Raw genomic sequence first — 22,769 nt, 5'->3', positions numbered from 1 at the left:
AGCTGAATCAAAAGCTTGTGGTGCTCAAAGTGTTGAAAAATAAACACAAGAAAAACAGATGCCCTTAAAAAAATTGGTGGAACAAACCGAAAAAAGACAATTGGACTGATCTTAATTCTGGAACTAAGAACCGTTTTTTGTAATTTGCTGCATTATGTTTAATCGATTTACGTATTTGCAAATATAGGAGTAATCATAAGAAACCCTTTATATCCAGTGTCAGACAAGGCCAGTTTTCTTTGAAATCTTAATACTGGCAGATTCAACTTGCAATACCATGAGGTTTTGCAACTGTCATTTCAACTGAAGAAACTGAAAAAGGGTAAAAACAAAGAAAGAGGAACCCGCTCTGTCTAGCTTCGTTCATGAGACTATCAAGGCGATCGATCTCGATCTCATGCCTGTAAACTCAAATTCCAATTTGAATCTAGGCTTCAAAGCCACCTCCGGAATATTTGCTAAAGACAATTATATGAGTTCCAGTTTTAGAATTACTTCTACCTTTTAGAGTACGACAATTCATTTCTTTCAATTCAGATGATCCGGTTAAAAAACATAATTCTAAATCTTGCTGTATACCTTACATTTGTTATATTCATATTATTCATAGCTAAAGCATTGATTCCAAGACTTCTGGAAAATCCAAATCAACGTATCCACCCGCCGACCGATTTGCTAGACGACTTGCAAATCAATTGCACGGTATTTACTGCAAAAAATTTATCAAATTTTTAAAAATGGTTTCAGAATATTCTGCAAGGTTTCAAGAATGAAAACACATTAGAATTGATTAATACGAAAATGATTGAAAATAAAATGTGGAACTCAACAGATAGGTTAGCTCTGAAAATTTTCAAGACCTAGCCCAATAAACGATAGTGAAAGTTTCAGATGTCAAACTCTAACGTCGATGTTCCGATTCAACAAAGTACCATTATCAGAGGAAGAAGCACGCTTCCCGTTGTCTTTTGGGCTTCTTGTGTATAAGGAACTGTCACAGGTAAATTCTTGAACATTTGGTCATCTGTATTCGATAGTTTTCTGGCAGTCTCCACAAATATCCAACGAATTTTCCAAAAAATTGAAGATCCCGTCTAAAATTTCTGACAGCTCTTGAACATTTTCAAAGTCGAAATTTAAAATTGAAATTTCTTATAAAAACTGTTTGAAATATGATAATGTTATTTTCTCCCACCAAACTTTCCTCCAAAACAAGATTGAATGTGGTGCCACATTTTGTCTATAAATTTGACGTCGCAAAGTTTCAGGTTCTATTCTTGCTCTCATCAATATATCAACCTCAAAATGAATACTGCATTGCAGTAGGAGAAAATTCTGCCCCAGCATTCCTAATCTTGCTGAAAGAGCTCGCTAACTGTTTTCCAAATGTGTATTTTATGGTATTGTTCATTTAGAAAAACAGCGCTCAAATATTTTAAAGCTTTCAGAAACGTCCACCAATAAAGTGGGGAAGCTTCGAAATTATAAATTCAGTGTATGGTTGTCTTGAATTTTTGAGTCACTTGAAATCTGATTGGAAATATTTTCAATACTTATCAGGTGTTGATATCCCACTGAAAACTAATCTCGAGATGGTTCGAATTTTGAAACGTTTAAATGGAACTGTTAACATCGGAATAAGTACATACGAGGATCGCCTCCTAAATGGAAAAAATGTGAGCTTCAAGACTGAAATTCCAGAATGGTGTTTAAGCCTGAGCCTAATAACAAGACTAAGTCGACTTAGATTTAAGCCGAGCATTTCCAGAAAACCGAATCTCCACTCCCGCTCTTCAAGTCTTCACTGTCCTCCCTAATACCAAGAAAAGCTGCCAATTATTTAGTAAGTTTGTTTGGAAAAAGGTTGATAATTTCGAAACTTCAGTCTTCATCCAGCGTTCCTCAACAATTACTAGAATTTCTTCGGACAACTTGGGTTGCTGATGAAGGATTCTGGGGGACTCTATTCGGTAACAAGGACTTGTTCAATGTTCCGGGATCATTTAACTTCAATGATCCTCTCACAAATGGTTGGGGCAATTACGTATCCAGACACCAACTTTGGGTTGAATCCGAGTGTCACAACTATATGAAAGATCGATCATGTGTTTTTGGAATTGGAGATGTTCCAAACTTAATGAAGTCAAGAGCATTGGTGGCTCATAAGCTTTACATAGAATCAGAGCCAGAAGCTTTTTTCTGTCTATTAAAGGTTTGTGGAGGTTTAATTCACTGTCAGAAAACAATTTGTTTTCAGAGACACCGTCATCGAACGATTAATCCAGATTTAACATCCGATTCTTTGTAATATTCAGAATTACCCTAAGTCGAACTATCTCAAAGCCGTTCCATGTCTCAACGGACTCATCTGACTTTGATTTTAAGTTTTTTTAATGATAATTTATCTTATTTCAAGTTCATTTTTCCGAGTAAAAACTTATTGAATTGTTTGTTGTAACAACTTAGTGATCTATTGTTTTTGCATAAAACTCTATTGTTCAAGATATCATTTGTGGTAATTCTGCTCTAGCTTGCTCCAAATTTAAACGGAAGAAGAAAAATATGTGTACTTTTAAAAAATTCGATGGAGAAACTCGAAAAACTCGGATCCAGATTTTGTATTTTGCTGCATCACTCGTTAGTTGTTTTTAAAAAAAATTTTAAATCTTGAAATAATTCAAATTCTCGAAAAGGTGTAAAAAACTTTGAGTCAGCAAAATAATGGAGTTTTTGACCACATGGATCTGAATTTTCCCAAAAAGACAAGCTGTGCTGCCTATCAGCTGAATTATTGGGCTTGAGAGCATTTTAACTGAAAAAATTGACAAAAATAACTATTTTGATTTTTAAAAACTTAGATCCTAATGAAAGTGGTTTTAATATTGGCTCGGCGTATGCTTTCCAGAACTTTCCTTGCTCCGAAATATCAGATCACACTACGTACAAAACTTTATTTCATGAACCGGGCCTGTTCCGAAAGGTGTTTATGGAGAACAAGAGGAAAACCCGTTCGGCGCAGCTTCTCAAAATATCAAAGTTGTAGATCTCGATCTCAAGCCTGTGAAGCTAAATTCCAATGCGAATATATGCGTCAAAATTGAAACTTCTCACTTTACCTCTGGCACTTATTATATTAACTTGGCATCTGTACAATTCAAAGGTAATGCTCCTGGTTCTGATGCTGGTTATGTTTGTATAATTTCAGGACTCCCAGTTAACAATCAAGTCCCTGGACGGTATTCTATATATACAGAGGAATGTCTCCACTGAAATGCACGATGAGCAGTTTTGTGTTTGCTATCAATTTTTGGAGGCCACAGAGACGTGAGTTTATTTGAAAATTTTTCTGAATAACTAATTATTCTCATAAAGATTCCGAGAAGACGGCTTGGAGCCCATCACCCTAGCAGTTCATGGATCCCCAGAGGTTTTAGGAGAAATTGAGAATAAGCCGTTCAACTGGGATGGGCCTATTTCCTTCGGCTTGTTTATCGACTTTCACTCCCAGCATGCTTTGAACTACATATCCATGCTCCACAAGTGCCATGCTGATTTCAGAAGGAAGGTTTTTCAAGAAACTACACGGAAAACCAGAAAATAATTATAATTCCTTACAGACGACTGTACACTTTGCATTCCGAATCTCACCATCTCAAACCGAATGTCCTGTGATCTATACTTCCGGGTATAAGGATTGTGTCACGTTTTTCCAAAAGAACACAGAGCTCCTTGAGGAAATGGAGGACCCTTTTCAGATCTACCCGATAAATCTAATGAGAAATATTGCTCGACGCGGAGCAAAGTCGGATTTACACTTGATAGTCGATACAGATATGGTAATGAGTACTAACTTTGCAAAGATGGTAAAACCAGTTGCGAATCGGATGATTGATGGGATGAATAAACAAGTCTTGGTTGTTCGGTGAGCAGATTTTTGGATTCTGGGGAAGATGTTACAGAAAAATTAATCCAATATGTTTTCAGACGCTTCGAGACCAACGAAACCGAACTTCCACTGAACTTGGACGAACTTGAGCAAGGGCTTCTGAATGAGAAGTGAGAAATTAATACTGCAACTTTTATTTTATGCAAAGTTTCAGCACATTTGAATTCCATCACTCGTTCTTTTTTGTTGGCCATCAAATACCCAACTTGTCTGAGTGGTTTGAAAATTCTTACGCATCAGAAGAAACCACTGCATGGGAGATTCCATACACGTAAGATTTTTTGTTTGTACTATTTTGGGGAAACTTTAATACCAGCCTTCTAAAACTTCAGAAAGAGGCTCGGCCCGTGACTGTGACTGAAAGGGGAAGGCGCCCAAATAGGGACTCTGGCATATGTCCGCGTTGAGGGAAAGTTACCTGAAAAACTCATAGTCAGCAAAAAACTCAGCGTTAGGAGTTTGTCCCGAATTTTTTATCAAAAGTTTTTTATCAGAATTTCGCAAAATTTTCAGAATTTTTCAACTTTTTATCAGAAAACACCCCTACTAAAACTAAAGTCCCTGCAATTTCAGAGGAAGTGATTGGGAAGTTCAAATAATTCTTCACCGCAACGACCCATATAACATTGAGTACTTCCCATCGCGAGTCAGGGATATGCAGTCTTTGGTTAGTTTGTGGTAGAAATTACGTGACCGCGGAAAAAAAAGCTAGGCCACAACTTTTCCATGGCAAACTTCGAATCAGCCTGCTGTCCTCATTTAACAATAAATGCTGACAAAGTTTTGTTACAGATTTATAAACTCTGCCGTGCGAACTACACATTCAATTTGCTCTCTCACGTATTCAATGTTCACAAGGGGATCAAAGAAGATGATACAATGTACTCGAAAGTCGTCACTGCTCACACAAAGCAATTTTGGAAAATGAGGTATTTATTTTTTTGTTGTAGAGAATTCCCAAGATATGCTTGTGAATTTACAGAACGCTTTCCCGTTACACTGCCGAAATCGACAAGCAGTACCCAGACACTACAACAAGATGTGGACCTTTTACGATTTGAAAATTTCCAGTTATTTTTAAAACTTTCTCATAAATCTTTCACACTTTTAAGAGTTTTCAGAATTTGCCAGATGTTTCCTTATTTTTTTCAGGAGTATTCAGAATGTTCACGCAATTCTCGAAATTTTCAGAGCATTTGAACATTTTTAAAGCCGGAAAAGCGTACTGTTTTGTTGTTTCTGTCACTTTTCTGGTGTCTTTAAAATATGGAGAAAAATAACAGCACATCACAAATAGAGCATAGCATATCAATCCGTTTCTTCGTTTATGAATAAAAGGAGCAATACCTAAACAAAAAAGACTTCGCTTGAAATTTATCCTTTTTTGGTTAGTTTACAGTTTAACGTGCGGACAACGATAAGCTCTCGCTTTTTTTATTGGCACATTTTAAAAAAATTTAAAAATTTTTGTAAAACTTTTTGAACTACTTTTCATAGAACAAGGCAAGTATCATCTAAAAGTATCCACTAAAAATACTCGGCAAATGTCCGCAACTTATTTACCAACTTTAGCAACTTTAGAAATGCCAAGCGCAGAAGTTGCTAAAATTCGGTAAAAACGTTGCTAAAGTTGGGCAAAGTAAGTTAAAGTTGGGGATACCCTCAAAATTTGCACTGAAAATTTTTAAAAAATTGACTAAACTTGGTTAAAAAGTTGCTAAAGTCGGGAAAGAAATTGCTAAAGATAGCTTAAAAGTTGCGAGACTATAAAATTGGTAGAAAAGTTGCTAATGTTGGCTGATAAATTGTGGAAGGGTAAAGTTGGCGTTTAAATTGCCAAAGTTGGTGGATAAGTTGCGACGAATTGCCGAGTATACATCACTGCAACATTTTAAGAGTCACTACCTGCCCTGAAAACGATTGGAGTTCTACTCCTTATCTGGCACAACACAATTGATTCAAAAAATAATTATCACCAAGTATTGTAGAATAAATATTGATGCAAAGAACACGATATAAAGATCACGATCAAAATTAGAAAAATTCGCAAATATTTCAGTTGCGATGTTATTTTGAGATTGAGAGGACTTTGGTGCGCGTTTCTTTAAAATTGAGAAAATTGTTATCTATTTAAAAACAAACCGGATAAGTGGGGGGGGGGGGAATGTTGGAGTTTGATTTGCTAATTGAAAGCATGTGTCTAGTTGTGTCAAATTACGTAGGCATAATTTTAAGATTAATTTTAGACAGAAAATTTTTAAAAAAACTGGATGTCCGGTATCCGGATTCAGGGCAATCCGGTGCCTGTTCCACTATGATTTTTGTTTTGTTAGGATACTGTGACACAGCTTTTTCGAAATTAATAAAATCTAGATCGTAAAATTAAGACTCGAAAAATGACATTTGGAAAAATTGGACGTCCGATTTGCCAGCTCTAGTTGAAAGTTAGCACCTCACTCCTCCTTTAATAAAATAATTCGTGTTTTTCCTACAGCAACCTACCGAACTTCTCGATTTATGAAAGACGCATTTCAAGATCACAATCGGAGATAGTGTTGAATGTAGTCCGCACCTGAAACATCCCTTTAAAAAAAACAAAAAATATGCAAACAAATTTATTAAGATCCGTAAAGGGTTTCGAAATGATTAATCCGATGGTATTGGGTTGTGGTGAATGGAATTTTGAAATCCTTGGTAAACGGGAAAACTAGATAATCAAAGAAATAAATTAAATTCTGAATGTAAGGGTCCTTTTGTATTATTCGTTCAGCTTCAAAGCGAGCATTGGAAGCATGTGTAGAGTGCTCCGTTTCGCCACCTAAAAATTTCAAAACTTAAAAGTATGGTCACCCTGAGGCCGTACTTTTCCTTCCTTCTTGAACTTTTTCAATCAATGTCTGATTTACACCCTGTTTCTTTAATAGACCCGACAATCGTTCAATTGCAATAGTTCTTTCATTTGCATCCGATCCAATCGGTATCAGCTCCCAACTTTCGATATCTTTGTGGAAATTGCAGTTCCAGGACATTGGAGCAGCATGTTGCTCCACGTATCCAAGTTCTGAAGTTCCATGCCACGAATTTTGAATCTTTTTCAGATTAGTGTACACTTTTTCTACGACGCATCTCATATTCGTGCCGCAATCGTAACAGTGTTTTTCTCTTCGAAAATATTATGAAAGCTTTATCGTTTTTTTAAAGATTACCTAACACATTTGTCGAGGTAGAACGAAACGAATCGTTTCAGGGGGTCCCGGATGAATGCAAATTTTACCGTTCCTTTTTGAATTGGCTCCAGAGGATGTATAAACTTAAATTCTTCCAAGCAGTTTCTAGAATAGACTAATTATGTCAGTAAGGGAATTTTTTTAAGGCATTTGTATGAAACCTTGTACATGCTATATCGCTTTTGTTTTCTTGAAAAGGGGCAAAAAGTAATTGCCACTTTTTGACTGTCAATTTTACTATGGCATTTGGTCATTTTGGCACCATAGAAGTGTGTTTTAATAACTTTTAAAAGGTGCTTCTCTTAAAAAAAAACTTACCTCTGAGACGTCCATGTATCATTTAGACTATAATCGTTCTTAAAATACTCCTGCTTTTCGTACAAAAGACACATTATGTTAACTGTCAACTGCGACATTGATTTCGGAATCAAACAGGATATCAGTTGGTTTTCGGGTGCAGTCTGCAATGTTTTGGTATTCTTGCAACTCGCGGGAAACCTACTAGAAGCATCTTCGAATAGTTGACAAACGGGACGATATAGTCGACAACTGCAAACAATTCCATTTTTGGTAAACACAATTCTAAACCACGAACCTTTAACTTCAGAATTTCCAGCTTTTCTGGTGATGGTAAACACAAAAAATATAGTGAAGATAGCCATGATCCATGAAAATTTCAAATTCAACATTGTGGGAAGATAAGAATTTTCATAAAGGCGTCTTTTAAACACGCGATTTTTAAAACTTGGCAACCGGATTTTCATTAGATGAAACGATTAAATCTACATCAACAGAACATTCTACTCACGGTTTTCAGCTGATCTTTGAGAATCCTGTGTTAGCATATAGCTTGACACCACGTACATCACTACTTTAATTCACAAGCTTATATCAAGAGTCATTCGGAAAATATCAATGAATTCTCAACAGTAAGTCAATCGAAAAAAGTCTTGCAAATATTTTGTCAGTTGACAATTTTTTAATTTTTTTCGAACGACAACTGCAATATAAGCTGCCAAAGTTTAACTATGATTTCTTGCATTTTAATGGTTTTGAGGGATTTCATGGGCCAGGGGTGTGGGGCAAATTTTTAGAATTTGCCGTTTGTCGAGCTCGGCAAATTAAAAAAAAAGGATTTCTCGAATTTGCCGGGCTCGGCTAGTTTTTACACATATTTTCATTATTTTCATTTAAATGAAAATAATAAAAATAGTTTCGATTTTTTTCTGAATAAAAAAAAACAATTTTCAGCCCTGGTTGAAAGATAGCAGAACCATTCTCCTTTGATGGAATAATTCGTATATTTTTCTGTTGCAGCCTAGCAAACTTGTTTTTGATTTACGAAAGACATTTCAGATTGCAATCGGAGATAGTTTTGAATGTAGTCCGCACCTGAAACATCCCTTCCAAAAAACAGAAAAAAAAAATTTATTAAGATCCGTAAAGTGTTTCGAAATTATTAGTCCGATGATATTGACTCGTGGCAAATGGAATTTTGAAATCCTTGGTAAACGGGAAAACTAGATAATCAAAGAAATAAATTTTATGGAGTAAATTTTGAATGTATGGATCTTCACGTACTTGCCGTTCCGCTTTAATACGACCTGTTGAGGAGTGTGTTGAGTGCTCCGTTTCGCCAGCTGAAAATTTCAATACTTAAAAAAAGGTCACCCAGAAGCCTTACTTTTCATTCCTTCTTGAACTTTTTCAATCAATGTCTGATTTACACCCTGTTTCTTTAATAGACCCGACAATCGTTCAATTGCAATAGTTCTTTCATTTGCATCCGAACCAATCGGTATCAGCTCCCAACTGTCTAGACCTTTGTGGAAATTGCAGTTCCAGGACATTGGAGCAGCATGTCGCTCCACGTATCCAAGTTCTGAAGTTCCATCCCACGAATTTTGAATCTTTTTCAGATTACTGTACACTTTTTCCACGATACATATCATATTCGAGCCGCAATCGTAACATCTGTTTTCTCTATAAATAAATAGATTAAAGATTTATTGCTATATATTTTTAACTACCTAACACATTTGTCGAGGTAGAACGAAACAAATCGTTGCAAGGGGTCCCGGATGAATGCAAATTTTACGGTTCCTTTGTGGATTGGCTCCAGTGGATGTATAAATTTAAATTCATCCATACAATTTCTGGAATACCCTAGTTACATTCCGACACAGCAATGACCAAATATCATCGTTAAATTTTTTTTTTAATTACTAAATTTTATACGATTTTTTGAAAATTGGGAAAATCTCTTAATCAGCTTTTACTGAACAAAATTTCCACCAAAGATTTTTTAATTTTGATATTCAAACCTTGTAGGAATTCAAACATGCTACAGCATTTTAGTTTTCACAAAAATTGGCAAAAACTCAGTAATTGCCACTGTTTGACTGTTAATTTTACTATGATATTTGGTCATTTTGGCACCATCGAAGTGTGTTTTAACAATTTTTTAAACGCTTACCTCGTAGACGTCCATGTATCATTTAGACTATAATCGTTTTTAAAATACTCCTGCTTTTCGTACAAAAGACACATTATGTTAATTGTCAACTGTGACATTGATTTTGGAATTATACAGGATATTAATTGGTTTTCAGGTGCAGTCTATAATTTTTTTAAAATGTTTTTGCAACTCATGAAAAACCTACTAGAAGCCTCTTTGAATAGTTGACAAACGGGATGATATAGTCGACAACTGCAAACAATTCCATTTTTGGTAAACACAATTCTAAACCACGAACCTTTAACTTCAGAATTTCCAGCTTTTCTGGTGATGGTAAACACAAAAAATATAGTGAAGATAGCCATGATCCATGAAAATCGCACGTTTGACATTGTGGGAAGATAAAAAGTTTCAAAACGGCGCCTTTTAAATTCGCGATTTTTGAAACTTAATAACCGGATTCTCATTAAAGATGATCTGATTAAATCTACATCAACAGACCAATCTACACGGTTTTCAGCTGATCTTTGCGGATCATATGTGAGCTTGTTCTATGTGACATATGGACCGTGGACAACGTTGTGCACACAAAAATTCCATTTTGCACACCGGGCAATTTTTAAAACGTCTACCCATCATATCACTCACAGCTGACTGAAGTTAAAGTTGGGTCTCTTGACAAGCTCACGACTTTTCAAGGTAAGTTGTAGAAAAATTACCATTTCTGATCATTAATTGTTTTCAAAAGTTTTCAACAATTTTTTGCAAAATTTGTATTGAATGCCAAAAGTGGCAATTACTGACTTGTTGCCTCTTTTTCTACATCAACGTTTAATAATCACCGTTTCATTATTATCACGGTTTTCCAAATTATCAAAATACACAGAAAAAAGAGAGACATTGTTAACAGAGTTTTGAAGTGTGCTGCAGTTGAAGCTGGCGTATCGGCTTTATAAAAATGTTATTCCTTCCACAGCTCGCTGTAACGTGGTGTGCAGTTCAGCTTGTAACCCGGTTCCAAGTGGTGTTTGTGGTAAAGAACCTGAACCACAACAATGTGATTAATAATATTAGTAAGGTCTAATCATACATTGACCATGTTTTTGTAATAATCTTCTTTCAACGGATGGTCAACTTGCCCCAAGAATGTTCGATTGTGCAGGAGCTCGGCGGTACACTCTACGATTGAATTATCAAATGATGGAATCACCTAAATCATAAATCTTAAATAAGTTCATCTAATGAACTACTAACTTTATTGAACATCAAATGTGTAAACGACGCAACGGCTTGGAAGTGCTCTAGACCAATGATGCAGACTGCATGACGAGTCATATTCGTGTCACACTTGCTTTCGGGCACCCATAAGGCAATTCTATAAACATTTTATGTGCAATGCTCATATTGAATACTATGAAAACTATGGTGGCAATTGCAGCTCGGCAAATTTTTTGTCTACATTAATTACTATATCAATTTGCCGGAAGTTTTTGAAGGGATTTTTCATAAGACGGGAACACTTAAAACTGTGCCTTTTGATTCCGGCAAGTTGCCGGTTTGTCAAAAAAAATCGTTTGCCGCCCATCCCTGTTATGACCTTGTTATGAACTCTGTAGTTTTTCCTTGCTGCAGGCACTCATCGGTAAAGTGTCCAGGCATTCCGAACTCTGCATTGGCCTGAAGGATAGGAAAATACTGCTCATCAACTCCATATCTCTAAACAACAAAAAATTATGAAATGATTTGAAAAAGAGTTTCAAAACAAACACCCTGGTTCAATTGATGCATAAAAATTGATGGATCAAGTTTCTGAAACATCCACTCAACTGACGCTCTCGACAAGGAACAGTGAACCCATCCTTTCACAATTTTCATAGGAGTTGTCAGTAATAACTTGTCCATTTCAGTTTCTAAAATGCTAGTTTTATTTTGGATCAAGTTGGTTATAAATTTACCTACCATTTATAAACAATTTTAGCGACATTGGATCCCACTTCAGCTTTTTCACATCGACTCGACCAATTTCGTGAGTCACAAAAATATCGTTCGCTCCCCCGAGCCACTCGAAGATTTGCTCCATCTCATACACAGATTTCATTATAAGATCGTGATTTTGAAGTAGCAAAGCGTAGTTCCAGCCAGGTATGTCGAGTAGGGCTTTGAGACATTTGTTGTGAACCAGGTTGACATTGTGACCAGAAGAGTAGACAGGATCCTCGTCTGAATGGAAATAGCTTTGCAGTTTCTCAACTCAAAATTCTCACCAGCGAGCACTATGACATTTGGCATACACGCAGCCAGGGCTCTCATCCGCTTCTTAAATTCCTCTGATGCATTTATATCAATCACAAAACAAAATGCATTCTGAGGATGAAAAGACACTTGCACCTGCTTTTCAATAAATTCATAGTCCTTGTACACAATTCTAGCAAATGCGATTCCATGCTTCAAAGGTCTCAGAATATTATCGTTTGATGGAAGAATCCTGCTCCTAATTGCTTTACAGGACATGTTTAGATTACAGTTTTCCACTATTTTAACGCGATTTGTTCCAGTGAGTGATTGAAGATAAGGCTGAATTTTTCACCTTCGGGGGAATTTTCAACACCAGTTACCTTATCACCAGCTAGAATTCGACCACAATCAACATGAGCGGTCTCCGGCCGACGACGGTATGATCCTCGCTGAAAAGGATTATGATATGAGAAAAAAAAAGTTAACCTAGTGATATTGTTAGCTTATTAAATATAGAAATATCAGCTGTTAATTCTGAGAATGAAAAAGAAGACATGAATGTCTTCTAGTTGGTACTACAGTTAAAACAATAAAGATATAGGCAATCTTTAAAGTAATACCTTATCATCAGCAAAACCTCGTTCCCGGTACACATCAGCAATATCTGTATGGTGACGATGAAGGTCTTGCTGGAATTTGGTTACATCGTCATAGGTTTTTGGAAAATTTCTTCGATAGAAAATGAGTATTAAAAAACCGAGATACCTTGGTAGGACCTTGTTCACAGTTTGACAGAGTGGACTCCGAAAGAGTTTGGTAAGGCTCTTCCTGAAAATAAAGCATTTTGAAACATTCGCCAAGCAGTTTGTTATAAATTTATACTTTTTCTTCCAGTAGAATTACTAAAAAGTATGATATGAAACTTGCAGCAATAATCAATAGCAGCCATCGGTTTAAAGATGATTTTGACGAAAGGAAGTTTTTAATCAAAATGTAAAGAATGTTCGACATCTCCTAAATAGGTGAGGAATAGATTGTTCCCCGATCGGAGCGGCCTATTAGTAGGAGGAGTCTGACGGATCTTCCGTTTCGCAATCCTCGGAAGTGAAACTGCTTCAAATGTCTGAAATCGTGGTGCAGAAAGTGCCTGAAAACTTCAATTAAATAATCACTCGGAAACTTCAGATTTTGTAAGAAAAATATGTACTGGAAGATGATTGAACAATCGTTGAATTCTAATAAATCAATTCCAGATTTCGTATCAAATTTTTAATCTCTGGCGAAAATTCTGAGGTGTGGATAAAAATTTTTCGGTAGACTTTTTATATCCTTTTCGAGAAGAAATATGTATTATACATAAATAATTTTTTATTCTAATAATATTCACAGGTTTTCAGTCAATATTTGAAAGAGTCCAAGTTCACAACTATTGGATTAGTATCATTTCTTCCCAGTTTTGGGTGTAGAATCTCGTCCAGCACAAGCATCATGGCCGGAGGAAGTCGATGTAGAGAAACGAACTTTTGAGACGCAAATTGGACGGCCTGTAAAATTTCAATTCAATTTCTAATAAGAACAGTACCACACGACTGACCTTTACCGGATAAAAGTGCCAGTCCGGACCAAATTCAGCCAGCTCACTCGGCTTGAACGGCACAAAGCTATTGAGTCCTTTGTCATCTCTGGTATCAGTTGGGTAGATTCCCACTCTTGCAAGGCACCTTCCAATTCCATGATCTTCTGCCCAATCATACGGACACCCGTATTCATCATGATACGACTTCTCCACAAAAAGCTTCACTGCTGCATTGGAAAGGATATACCCGGATCCTCCGGAGTTGTAACCGTTTTTCTGAAAGCAATATGTTTACGCTTATTGTAAAACGATATTCGGACATGATGGACATAACAACTTACAAGATAGGGTTACAGCACGTATCCTAGATATAATGGCTTCGAAGGGTCTAAAGTGTTCAGGTACTCCCTCAAGTGATCCATTGCAAAATATGTATCATCATCTGCCTTTAAGTACCAATCGAAAGACTTTGAAATGTGCACATAAGAGTAATAGAATCCGAATATGGATTTTCGGAACAAATCGGAATATGAGTCTTCCAGATTTTTATAAACTGTAGAATAAGTTATGTTGAGGTTTAGAAGCGGAGTTTTTGAGAAGAACCGCCCGTTGTCACATCTCCGTAGCCACGTGGATGCAATTGATGGTACGCGTTCATCCATGTACCGTTCTGAAGTCTCAACAAAGCAGAATAGTTGACCAGTATTTGGTAGCCTAAGAGCAGAAGCTGAATGCTCAATCCCTGGAATCAACTTGGCAATGATCCTGGTCCTAAAATTCTAAAATTGTGTTTGATGTGCAGTGCTGTTAGCTAGCTCAAGGACTTACGCTGGAAAAATTTCCTGATGAATGATTGCCGGAAAATGTGTGTAGAGCTCTGCTGGAATTCTGAAATTTTTGAAACTTTAAAACTTTTGCAAAAAAACAATTGCAAAAATGCATTTTTCTTACAGAAATTTTAGGTTATACGTGGAAAATTGAAAGTTCAACACCGCGATCGTCGCCAACGTGAGTAGGGCAGCCTGATCCAAGCGCTCAAATTTTGAAATCATTGTGTAGAACGACTAGAGTGCGGACACAATTCAATGCTTTCTCTTCTATTTCATCGGATTTCGATGTTGGATAAGAATCTTTTTGTCTCGCAGGCAACTTTCAGAAATTAGAAAAGGATATAACTATTTAGTTTTAAAAGGTGTGGCCAAATAGCATATTAAAATATTCAATTTCAATTTTATATAATTTTTTGAATTTTGGAAACATTCCAGTTTTTGTATTCCAAGGTATCTGTTTTAAGGTGTATTCTCCGACAATTTTTCATATTTTAGTTTTTTTTCTTACTGGAAATAGAAGAGAATTTGCGCAAGCGTAAAAAAGGAGAAGTAACGCTTTCATCAAACTCCGCCTGAACTAATTAAATTCACAGAGTACCGAAATTTTGCTGATGCTATTTTAGATCCAAAATGGTCCAAAACTACCAAATTTCGTAATTCGAAGATCTGGAAATTAAAAAAAAAAAGTTATATCCGCTCAAAGTTTTAGAAAAAATAGTCTATTTTTATCTGAAATTTCAAATTTTGGCAACTTTTCAATGTCGCAGCAGTTGAAACTAAATTTTTATTTGATTAACATTCTAGTGCGTGTCTTCGCCATTTATTACCTGTTATTTCATTAATTGGGATGCTTTTTTAGTCAATGCGGACACAAATATCATACGATTACCTGGATACTGAATACTAAAACTAAAAGAATCAAACCCCCATTATTTGAATGTCTCCCGAATTCCAGAAATTCATTCAAAAACCTGACTGAATCCATTGCATTGAGAATGAGATGTATTGAAAGATAGAACCCGCGTCTTATCTTGCAGAGAATAAAATTGATCTTTTGAGAAAGAGGATTTATATATTGTCTGATTCCTGCAAAAATAGTTAATGCTATAAACTCATTTGTATGTACAAGAGCACGTGGTGTCAAACTGTCCCATTTTGGTTTAATGTACAAAAAATTTCGCATTTGCTAGAAACGTGCTGACGGAAAAAAATCCCGCCTTTTTTGTAGATCTCACCGTGATGGGACAGCAGCCCAACTTTGTATAAGCCGTGCACAAACTTGGCTCTGAAATAACTAAAAAATGTTGAAATTGGCTTCAAATGCACCAGAATGGTTAAAAACGTGTAAATTAACGCATTTAAAAGAATGTTTGGAAAAAAATAGCCCGATCAGTAGCCCGATCAGTACAGAGAATAAAGCTCAATGCATCATGTTCAGCAGCTTCTCATTTTTACTTTGAACTGAATTCATTACATCTTATTTATTATTATAATAAACAACATATACTTATAGATTCAATTCTTTATTCTAAATCTCGACAAATCTTTGTATAAATCGGCCGCACCAGCTCCAATCCATGAACCGACAGATGATTGACTGCAGTAAAGTAGAGGAACCCGCGAGAATCAAAGTACTCGAAGCGATTGGTAGTTTTGTTGAAAAGCAATGGCTCATAGTCGATGAGCTCACACTTGGCACCACATTCCTTTACGATGGCTTCAGTACGTTGGCGAGCCAGTTTATAGTTGTCGAATAGCATGAGATATTTCTGAAACAAAAGTGGTCATCAAAATTTCATAGAAGCTCTGTCGAATTATGTGCTCGCAACCCTAAATCTACAATAAATTTCTGATTGCATAGTTCTTGGAATAGTTTGGATCTAAGTCAGGTGTGGGCGGCAAACGATTTTTTCGGCAAATTGGCAAATTGCCGATATCAAAAATTTCCGGAAAATCAGCAAACTGGCAAATTGGCGATTTGCCGAGTTTGCCGGAAAAACGACAACTGCCGAAAATTTTCGACAATTTTTTTTTTTGATTTTGCAAATATTTTTGTTGGAAATTTAAGAATTGAATTTTAATTTTAATGGGCAAAATTTCACCAATCCAATAAATTTTCCTACGTCTGTTTTGGAAAAGAAAGCAAATTCTATAAAAATATGTGAAGAAAACGGAAAAAAAATTTCAAACATCCACAGTTTCAAGTGTTTCCGTCATAAAAAATGCAACTTTCCGGGAAATCGGCAAACCAGCATTTTGCCGCATTTACTGTAAAAATCAGCTCAAAATCAATCAACATCCTTACATGAATATCATCCAAATTCCTTCCATTTTTCAAATCCCTTGCCACTTTCAAAGTATATGACATTTCAACTCTTGGGAATGCATCCAGAATATACAACTTCTTTTTGATATTTGGAATGAATTTTCTCATTTGATCCCTCATTTCTAGATAGACCGGGTCGGTTTCTGTAGAGTTTGAGTTTGTAACAAATCCTGTGGCGAAAAATCTGAAAGCAAATAATGTTTCAGCATTGCACATACATATGAAAGTAATCACCGTGTGAAAATGAATGCATAGTCCGGTTGTGTATTTTTAAGGAAACTATCATATTCCTTTAATTGAATCTTGCAATGTGGCTCCGTCTCAAATGCGGCTAACGGTTCACAACCTGAATAAGTAAGAAAATGTTCAAATTAGGTTTTTGAAAACTTACCATTAAACGTGTACGCTCTAAGATTATAGGATCTATATCCACATTCTTGAATGAACATTTTCAAATGATTCTCGGCAATACTGTTTCCTAAAACTGCCAGTTTCAAGTCGGTGCCATTTACCTGGAACTTTTCGATTAAAGTACACTTATTGGTCACCTTAGCAACTTATTATTTTATAGTTAGTTTTAATTAATTTAAATTAGATTATATTATATTAGTTTTATTTCAAGTCAGTACAGGCGATCAGTTTCACAAATTTTACCTCATAATTACACCAATCTTTGCCCGGTGTCTCCCGTGTACACTTAGGTGGCACAAGTCCAGTGAGGTCTGTCATAATCCAGTGAGCGTTCAAACGAATCGCGTCGTCTGGAAAAAAAAAATACTTGGAATATAAATACCAATAGAAATAATTCATCTTACAAACATCCATATCATCAGTGACTCCATCTAAATTCGTCGAGTTGCTTGGCGTAGGAATTTCCGTTGTGTTGAATATGCTATCTTTGTAGATCAGAATTAAGTTTGACGTGAACAAAGCCACCACAAGAATTGCTACGTTTATATTTGAGAGTTTCAGGTACCACCTGAAAGTTGCTACTGTAACACATTTTTGTTAGCCTGGCTGTGTTTTGTTCTACCTAAAAATCGGTCACTAAGAATGGCACATCTTCAAAACTTTCTCAGCTTACTGTAAGTGATGTTAAAAATGTTTAAAGTTTTCAAAGAAATAACTAACCTCTCAAATGTCTCGTATAAAACCACTGACATCAATATGGACACTATCAAACCAGTTGTCAATACTGAAATGCTTTCCGGGTAACTTAATTTGCAATATGCATAGATTGGCCAATGAACTAGATAAAGAGTATAGGAAATGTCTCCGATGTAAGTTAAGAATCGATTTTCGAGGTAGTCATCATCCACTGAGTATAGAATAAAGCATCCAGTGAATATTGTGAATATTAACCTGTAAAATTTAAAATACGTTTCTGTTAGAAAAAAATGTGTGCGTGTTACCTCATTAAAGTAGGTGGCAGTGGATATTCGAAAATCGCCAGAAAAATCATTGGGAAGAGAAACAAGTATTTAACCGATGAACTTTCTTCCCCATCAACATTTTCCAATACCTTTCCAGACTCCGGTTCATCGGTCGGTATACTGCTTCTATGGCGTTGTCTTATGTAAACTACCATGCCGATTAAAAACTGCCAGATTCTTGCAAACACGCTGTTGAACGAAACATCGGGAGGAGACAGAAGGTGGTAGGAGAGTGATGTGGCACCTGGAAACATTTTTTGTTGATAAAATGGGTACACAGGTTAAGCCAAATTGCAGAAAAGTTATAGATCATTTTAGAATATTCTCGATGTTTTTGAAAATTCTAGAACTTTCCAGAATTCACTCGATATTTTCAGAAGATTTCAAAACATTCTAGAGTTTCCTCAACTTTGTCCAGTTGGTTCTAGCCAGTTGGTTCTAGAACAGTCCCCAATTATCCCGAATGTTTGAATTTCCCGGAAAAACCAAATGTGGATTGACAACATTTTTTTGCTTACATATGTTTTCATTTAATTCTTTATGTCTTACGGTTTTCAGTTATCAGAGCTTGGTACAAACCATGAAAAAGGGGAAACTTTATTGATTTTTTCAATTTAGAAAATCTATTACTTCCTCAAAGCCACCTGATAACTCCTATTTTACTTACCTAAAGCAAAGTAATATCCCAATTGTTTGTTCCCTGACAGCACATCTCCAATCAAGAAAATTACTGGAACAATTAAATAGAATTGGACTTCCACTGATAGTGACCAAGTATGCGTGAATATATCTACTGCTAGGGACAACTTTTCAAAATAGTTTTCTGGACCGGTTTTTTGACGGTTCGACGTAAAGAATAAAGCTCGAAGAGCAGAATATTGGTTTTGTAGAACAGTGGTCACACTGAATACAGTGTAGAGTGCAATTAGAGCAAGGAATATTGCAAAGAAGTACATCGGAAGGATTCGTTTTAATCGGCGGGTGTAGAAGTATAGAAAGACAGCTGGAATTGACATACCGGAAGTTTTGCTCAACAACATGCACATCAGAAATCCAGAGAGGACAAAAAACCTGAAACTGCAAAATGCTGGAGGTTATCACTGAAAAACCTAACTGATCAACTCCAAGATATCCATTGGGAAATTGGTTAGGGTAGAAGTGGAATCCAAGTACTGATAGAATGGCCAATCCTCGGATTGCTTGCAAATCCTGCCGCTTGGAAAAAACTTTGGTAGACATTAACACTGAAAATTAAATTGGAACACTTTTTGCATCAAGTGGCTTGAGTAGCACAACAAGTGAGTTGCTCGAGCTGCACTACAAAGCTTTTAAAAATCGATATATTAGGCCAGAACAGACCGTCAAAGAGACAAACATAGAAATTAAGAAAAATTAAAAGACCTGAGCGTGAGACAAACGGCGCTTAGATCCCTATCTTCTCCGAGGCTTTCACTAATTTTGAGGATTCCTGAAGTCAATTTTCGTTCGAACTACATATAACGCAATGTATGCATAAATTAATTAATTAATTGAACAAAACACATTATCATCTTTCCACTTTTTCAAATAAATTGTGTATTAATTGGTAACAAGTCTTGTTCATTGGGACCAGAAGTTATTAACTCTGCGAATAACATGACTTGTTTGCGTGGTTTCTTTTTGACTGGTTCGACTTTTTAAATTTTTTTGAAGTTCAAGTCCTGTTTATGACTCCGAAAGTTCTGAAAATTGGAAAACAAAACATACGTATTTAGGCTGCCCAGTTTATATGCGGCATTTGTCTTTAGTTACTATATATTTTTTTAAATAATATAAAACAACGTCTATAAAATCAATTCTTCATTTTAAATCTCGACAAATCTTTGTATAAATCGGCCGCACCAACTCCAATCCGTGCGCAGAAAGATGATTGATTACGGTAAAGTAGAGGAACCCCCGAGAATCGAAAAACTCAAAACGATTGGAGGTTTTGTTGAAGAGCAATGGCTCATAGTCTATGAGCTCACACTTGGCACCACATTCCTTAACGATTGCTTCAGTCCGTTGACGAGCCAGTTTATAGTTGTCAGCATCGAGAAGTTGCTTCTGAAAATTGAGCTGGTTTCAGTTACGAGTCTTTTCAAAATCTTACATGAATCTCATCCACATTTCTTCCATTCTTCAAATCCTTCGCCACATGCAAAGTATATGGCTGATCAACTCTCGGGAACGCATCCAGAATATACAATTTCTTTTTAATATTTGGAAGAAGTTTGCTCATCTGCTCCCTCATTTCCAGATAGATCAGGTCTGTGGAGCTTGTAGAGTTTGCTACAACTCCTGTAGCAAAAAATCTGAAAATTGATTAATAATTAGAGCTATCACCGTGTAATCACCGTGTCAAAATAAATGCATAGTCCGGTTGTGAGGCTTCAAGGAAGTCGACAAATTCTTTCAATTCTTGTTTGCATTCGGGTTTAGGCTCATAAGCCGCCAGTGGCTCACATGCTGGAAAATATTTTTACAATCAATTTCGGGACTGTGATACAAAAAACATACCGCTTACCGTGACCACCCTCAGATTATACGATCTCTGTCCGCATTCTTGAATGAACATTTTCAAGTGATTCTCGACAAAACTGTTTCCCAGCACTGCCAACTTGAATTCAGTTCCATTCATCTGTAATCATTGTTATTTCAGTTAACAAAAACTTGTCTCTTACTTCATAATCACACCAATCCTTCCCAGGAGTTTTTCGAATGCATCCAGGCACCTCAAGTCCATGGAGATCAGTCATATGCCAGTGGGCGTTCAAGCGAATTGCGTCGTCTGGAAAAAAACTTGGAGTATATCCAATTGAAGTAGTTCACCCTACAAACATCCATATCATCAGTGACACCATCTAAATTCGTCGAGTTGCTTGATATGGAAGAAGGTGTTGTGTCAAATATGGCGTCTTTGTAGATCAGAATCAAGTTTGTTGTGAATAAAACCACCACGAGAACTGATACATTTATATTTGAGAGTTTCAGGTACCACCTAAATATATAGCTTCTTGTTTATTCGACGTAGGTCCCATATTGATTGAAATATTAAAATTCTTACTTCTCAAATGTCTCGTATAAAACCACTGACATCAATATAGACACTATCAAACCAGATGTCAATACTGAATAGCTTTCCGGGTAACTTAACTTGCAATATGCATAGATCGGCCAGTGAACTAAATACAACGTATAGGAAATATCTCCGATGTAGGTTAAATATCGACTTTCGAAATAGTCACCATCAACTGAACACAGGATAAAACCACCAGTAAAGATTGTGAATATTAACCTGTATAATTCAAATTAATTTTAGTTCAAAATTTAAAAAAAGATAAAGTGTTACCTTACCTCATGACAGTGGCATGAATCGCATATTTGAAAAACGCCAGAAAAATCATGGGAACAAGGAAGAAGTACTTCAGAGTGTTTTCTCCAGTATCACTTTTTAATTGGTTTTCAGGTAAACTGCTTTCCCGGCGTTGTTTCAAGTAAACTACCATACCGATTAAAAACTGCCAACTTCTTGCAAACACACTGTTGAATGAAACAGACGTATGAGATGCAAGGTAGTAAATGAGGGATGACAAGGCTGGAATACAGACAAATGTAGTGCCTGTAAAGCTTCATATCCTAACTTACATAATGCACAGTAATATCCGAGTTGTTTGTTTTCTGATAAGGTATCTCCAATCATAAATATTACCGGGACAATCAAATAATATTGGACTTCAACTGATAGGGACCAAGTGTGAGTGAATATATCTACTGCCAGGGCCAGCATCTCAAAATAGTCTTCATCTTCGGACTTTTTACGATTAGACGTAAAAAACAAGGCTCGTAGAGCAGAATATTGGTTCTGTAGAACAGTGGTAACACTGAATACAGTGTAGAGTGCAATTAGTGCAAGAAAGATTGCAAAGAAGTACATCGGAAGGATCCGTTTTAAGCGGCGGGTGTAGAAGTATAGAAAAACAGCTGGAATTGACATACCGGAAGTTTTGCTCAACAACATGCACATCAGAAATCCAGAGAGGACAAAGAACCTGAAACTGCCAAAATGCTGGAGGTTATCACTGAAAAACCTAACTGATCCACTCCGAGGTATCCATTGGGAAACTGGTTTGGGTAGAAGTGGAATCCGAGAACCGACAGAATAGCCAATCCTCGGATTGCTTGCAAATCCTGCCGTTTAGAAGGAATTTTGGTGGACATGATCGCTAAAAAATGAATATTGAAATGATTTACTTTGCTTGTACAGTAAAATTAAGCAAAAAACTGCAGTAACTGAATTGAAAATACGATTTTCTCGGTGTTGTATTTTGTAGAAAACTCGAAATAAAAATCAAAAAATTTATATGTAAAAGACCCAGGACTGGTGAAAACGCGCATAGATCACAATCTTCATTGAAGCTTTCACATATTTTGAAGATTCCTGAAATCATTGTTCGTTTGGACTAGATAGAACGCGATGTATATCTAGGAATTTTTCTGGGAATTTCATTACAGGGAGTTATAATTTTTACCGTGTATGTAAATACGTCTTTCTCCCTAAATAAAAACCTGTCCCTCGTAAGTTCAGAAATCACCTGAGTCTTCAAGTTATCCCCTCGTTGCTCGGATTTTGAACTTGTACAGTTCTACATTTTGCCCGAGTCAAGTATGTGATTTCGAAGAGGTTTTTTGCTTGAATTGGGCATTAACATAGCTTTGG

At 36.2% G+C, this 22,769-nt stretch overlaps 7 protein-coding genes, 1 non-coding gene and 1 pseudogene across 9 annotated transcripts; 3 read left to right on the top strand and 6 right to left on the bottom strand.

The window, feature by feature from the left end:
* Positions 1–537: 537 nt before the first annotated feature.
* Positions 538–2,308, top strand: gly-17 (GLYcosylation related; the record flags this gene model as incomplete). The annotated part of the gene is made up of 8 exons (NM_060733.2): positions 538–702; positions 748–836; positions 892–1,000; positions 1,269–1,400; positions 1,449–1,676; positions 1,769–1,843; positions 1,886–2,212; positions 2,258–2,308. 8 exons carry the CDS (start codon positions 538–540, stop codon positions 2,306–2,308), a joined length of 1,176 nt encoding a protein of 391 aa, NP_493134.2.
* A 768-nt stretch (positions 2,309–3,076) lies between these two features.
* Positions 3,077–5,007, top strand: bgnt-1.7 (B3GNT1, Beta-1,3-N-acetylGucosamiNylTransferase 1, homolog; the record flags this gene model as incomplete). The annotated part of the gene is made up of 9 exons (NM_001377660.1): positions 3,077–3,160; positions 3,206–3,324; positions 3,373–3,565; positions 3,618–3,922; positions 3,985–4,056; positions 4,101–4,217; positions 4,520–4,613; positions 4,739–4,875; positions 4,929–5,007. 9 exons carry the CDS (start codon positions 3,077–3,079, stop codon positions 5,005–5,007), a joined length of 1,200 nt encoding a protein of 399 aa, NP_001364608.1.
* A 1,557-nt stretch (positions 5,008–6,564) lies between these two features.
* On the bottom strand, positions 6,565–7,862 carry T15D6.1 (sulfotransferase family protein; the record flags this gene model as incomplete). The annotated part of the gene is made up of 6 exons (NM_060731.1): positions 6,565–6,764; positions 6,810–7,108; positions 7,153–7,278; positions 7,492–7,634; positions 7,676–7,722; positions 7,769–7,862. 6 exons carry the CDS (start codon positions 7,860–7,862, stop codon positions 6,565–6,567), a joined length of 909 nt encoding a protein of 302 aa, NP_493132.1.
* Positions 7,863–8,604: 742 nt separating this feature from the next.
* Positions 8,605–10,023, bottom strand: T09E11.3 (sulfotransferase family protein; the record flags this gene model as incomplete). Its single annotated transcript, NM_060730.1, has 6 exons — positions 8,605–8,813; positions 8,858–9,156; positions 9,204–9,329; positions 9,650–9,792; positions 9,837–9,883; positions 9,930–10,023. The coding sequence occupies 6 exons, from the start codon at positions 10,021–10,023 to the stop codon at positions 8,605–8,607; spliced, it is 918 nt and encodes a 305-aa protein (NP_493131.1).
* Positions 10,024–10,592: 569 nt separating this feature from the next.
* Positions 10,593–12,877, bottom strand: T09E11.6 (Beta-1,3-galactosyl-O-glycosyl-glycoprotein beta-1,6-N-acetylglucosaminyltransferase 3; the record flags this gene model as incomplete). The annotated part of the gene is made up of 11 exons (NM_060729.2): positions 10,593–10,673; positions 10,722–10,841; positions 10,886–11,006; positions 11,229–11,347; positions 11,399–11,541; positions 11,591–11,851; positions 11,896–12,205; positions 12,247–12,315; positions 12,487–12,555; positions 12,632–12,694; positions 12,749–12,877. 11 exons carry the CDS (start codon positions 12,875–12,877, stop codon positions 10,593–10,595), a joined length of 1,485 nt encoding a protein of 494 aa, NP_493130.2.
* Positions 12,878–13,261: 384 nt separating this feature from the next.
* Positions 13,262–14,494, bottom strand: T09E11.12 (annotated as a pseudogene). The gene is made up of 5 exons: positions 14,394–14,494; positions 14,271–14,330; positions 13,784–14,213; positions 13,461–13,718; positions 13,262–13,410 (listed from the first exon to the last, which is right to left on the bottom strand). Coding segments are annotated over exons 1-5 (998 nt in total).
* A 1,301-nt stretch (positions 14,495–15,795) lies between these two features.
* On the bottom strand, positions 15,796–19,270 carry oac-43 (Acyl_transf_3 domain-containing protein; the record flags this gene model as incomplete). Its single annotated transcript, NM_060728.3, has 10 exons — positions 15,796–16,041; positions 16,578–16,782; positions 16,833–16,944; positions 16,990–17,110; positions 17,253–17,359; positions 17,414–17,577; positions 17,730–17,960; positions 18,011–18,275; positions 18,699–19,102; positions 19,146–19,270. 10 exons carry the CDS (start codon positions 19,268–19,270, stop codon positions 15,796–15,798), a joined length of 1,980 nt encoding a protein of 659 aa, NP_493129.3.
* T09E11.13 lies at positions 19,144–19,249 on the top strand. The gene has a single exon (NR_050644.1). It is a non-coding gene; the product is annotated as an Unclassified non-coding RNA T09E11.13 (non-coding RNA).
* A 600-nt stretch (positions 19,271–19,870) lies between the features above and the next one.
* On the bottom strand, positions 19,871–22,270 carry oac-44 (Acyl_transf_3 domain-containing protein; the record flags this gene model as incomplete). Its single annotated transcript, NM_060727.2, has 10 exons — positions 19,871–20,116; positions 20,163–20,364; positions 20,407–20,518; positions 20,570–20,690; positions 20,734–20,840; positions 20,887–21,050; positions 21,117–21,347; positions 21,407–21,647; positions 21,698–22,101; positions 22,146–22,270. The coding sequence occupies 10 exons, from the start codon at positions 22,268–22,270 to the stop codon at positions 19,871–19,873; spliced, it is 1,953 nt and encodes a 650-aa protein (NP_493128.2).
* Between the last annotated feature and the right edge of the window lie 499 nt (positions 22,271–22,769).

Source organism: Caenorhabditis elegans, chromosome I (genome assembly GCF_000002985.6).
Source record: "Caenorhabditis elegans chromosome I".
NCBI classification, from domain to species: domain Eukaryota; kingdom Metazoa; phylum Nematoda; class Chromadorea; order Rhabditida; family Rhabditidae; genus Caenorhabditis; species Caenorhabditis elegans.
Note: the sequence above shows the minus strand (reverse complement) of the source record. Positions and strands in the feature narration are given on the sequence as shown.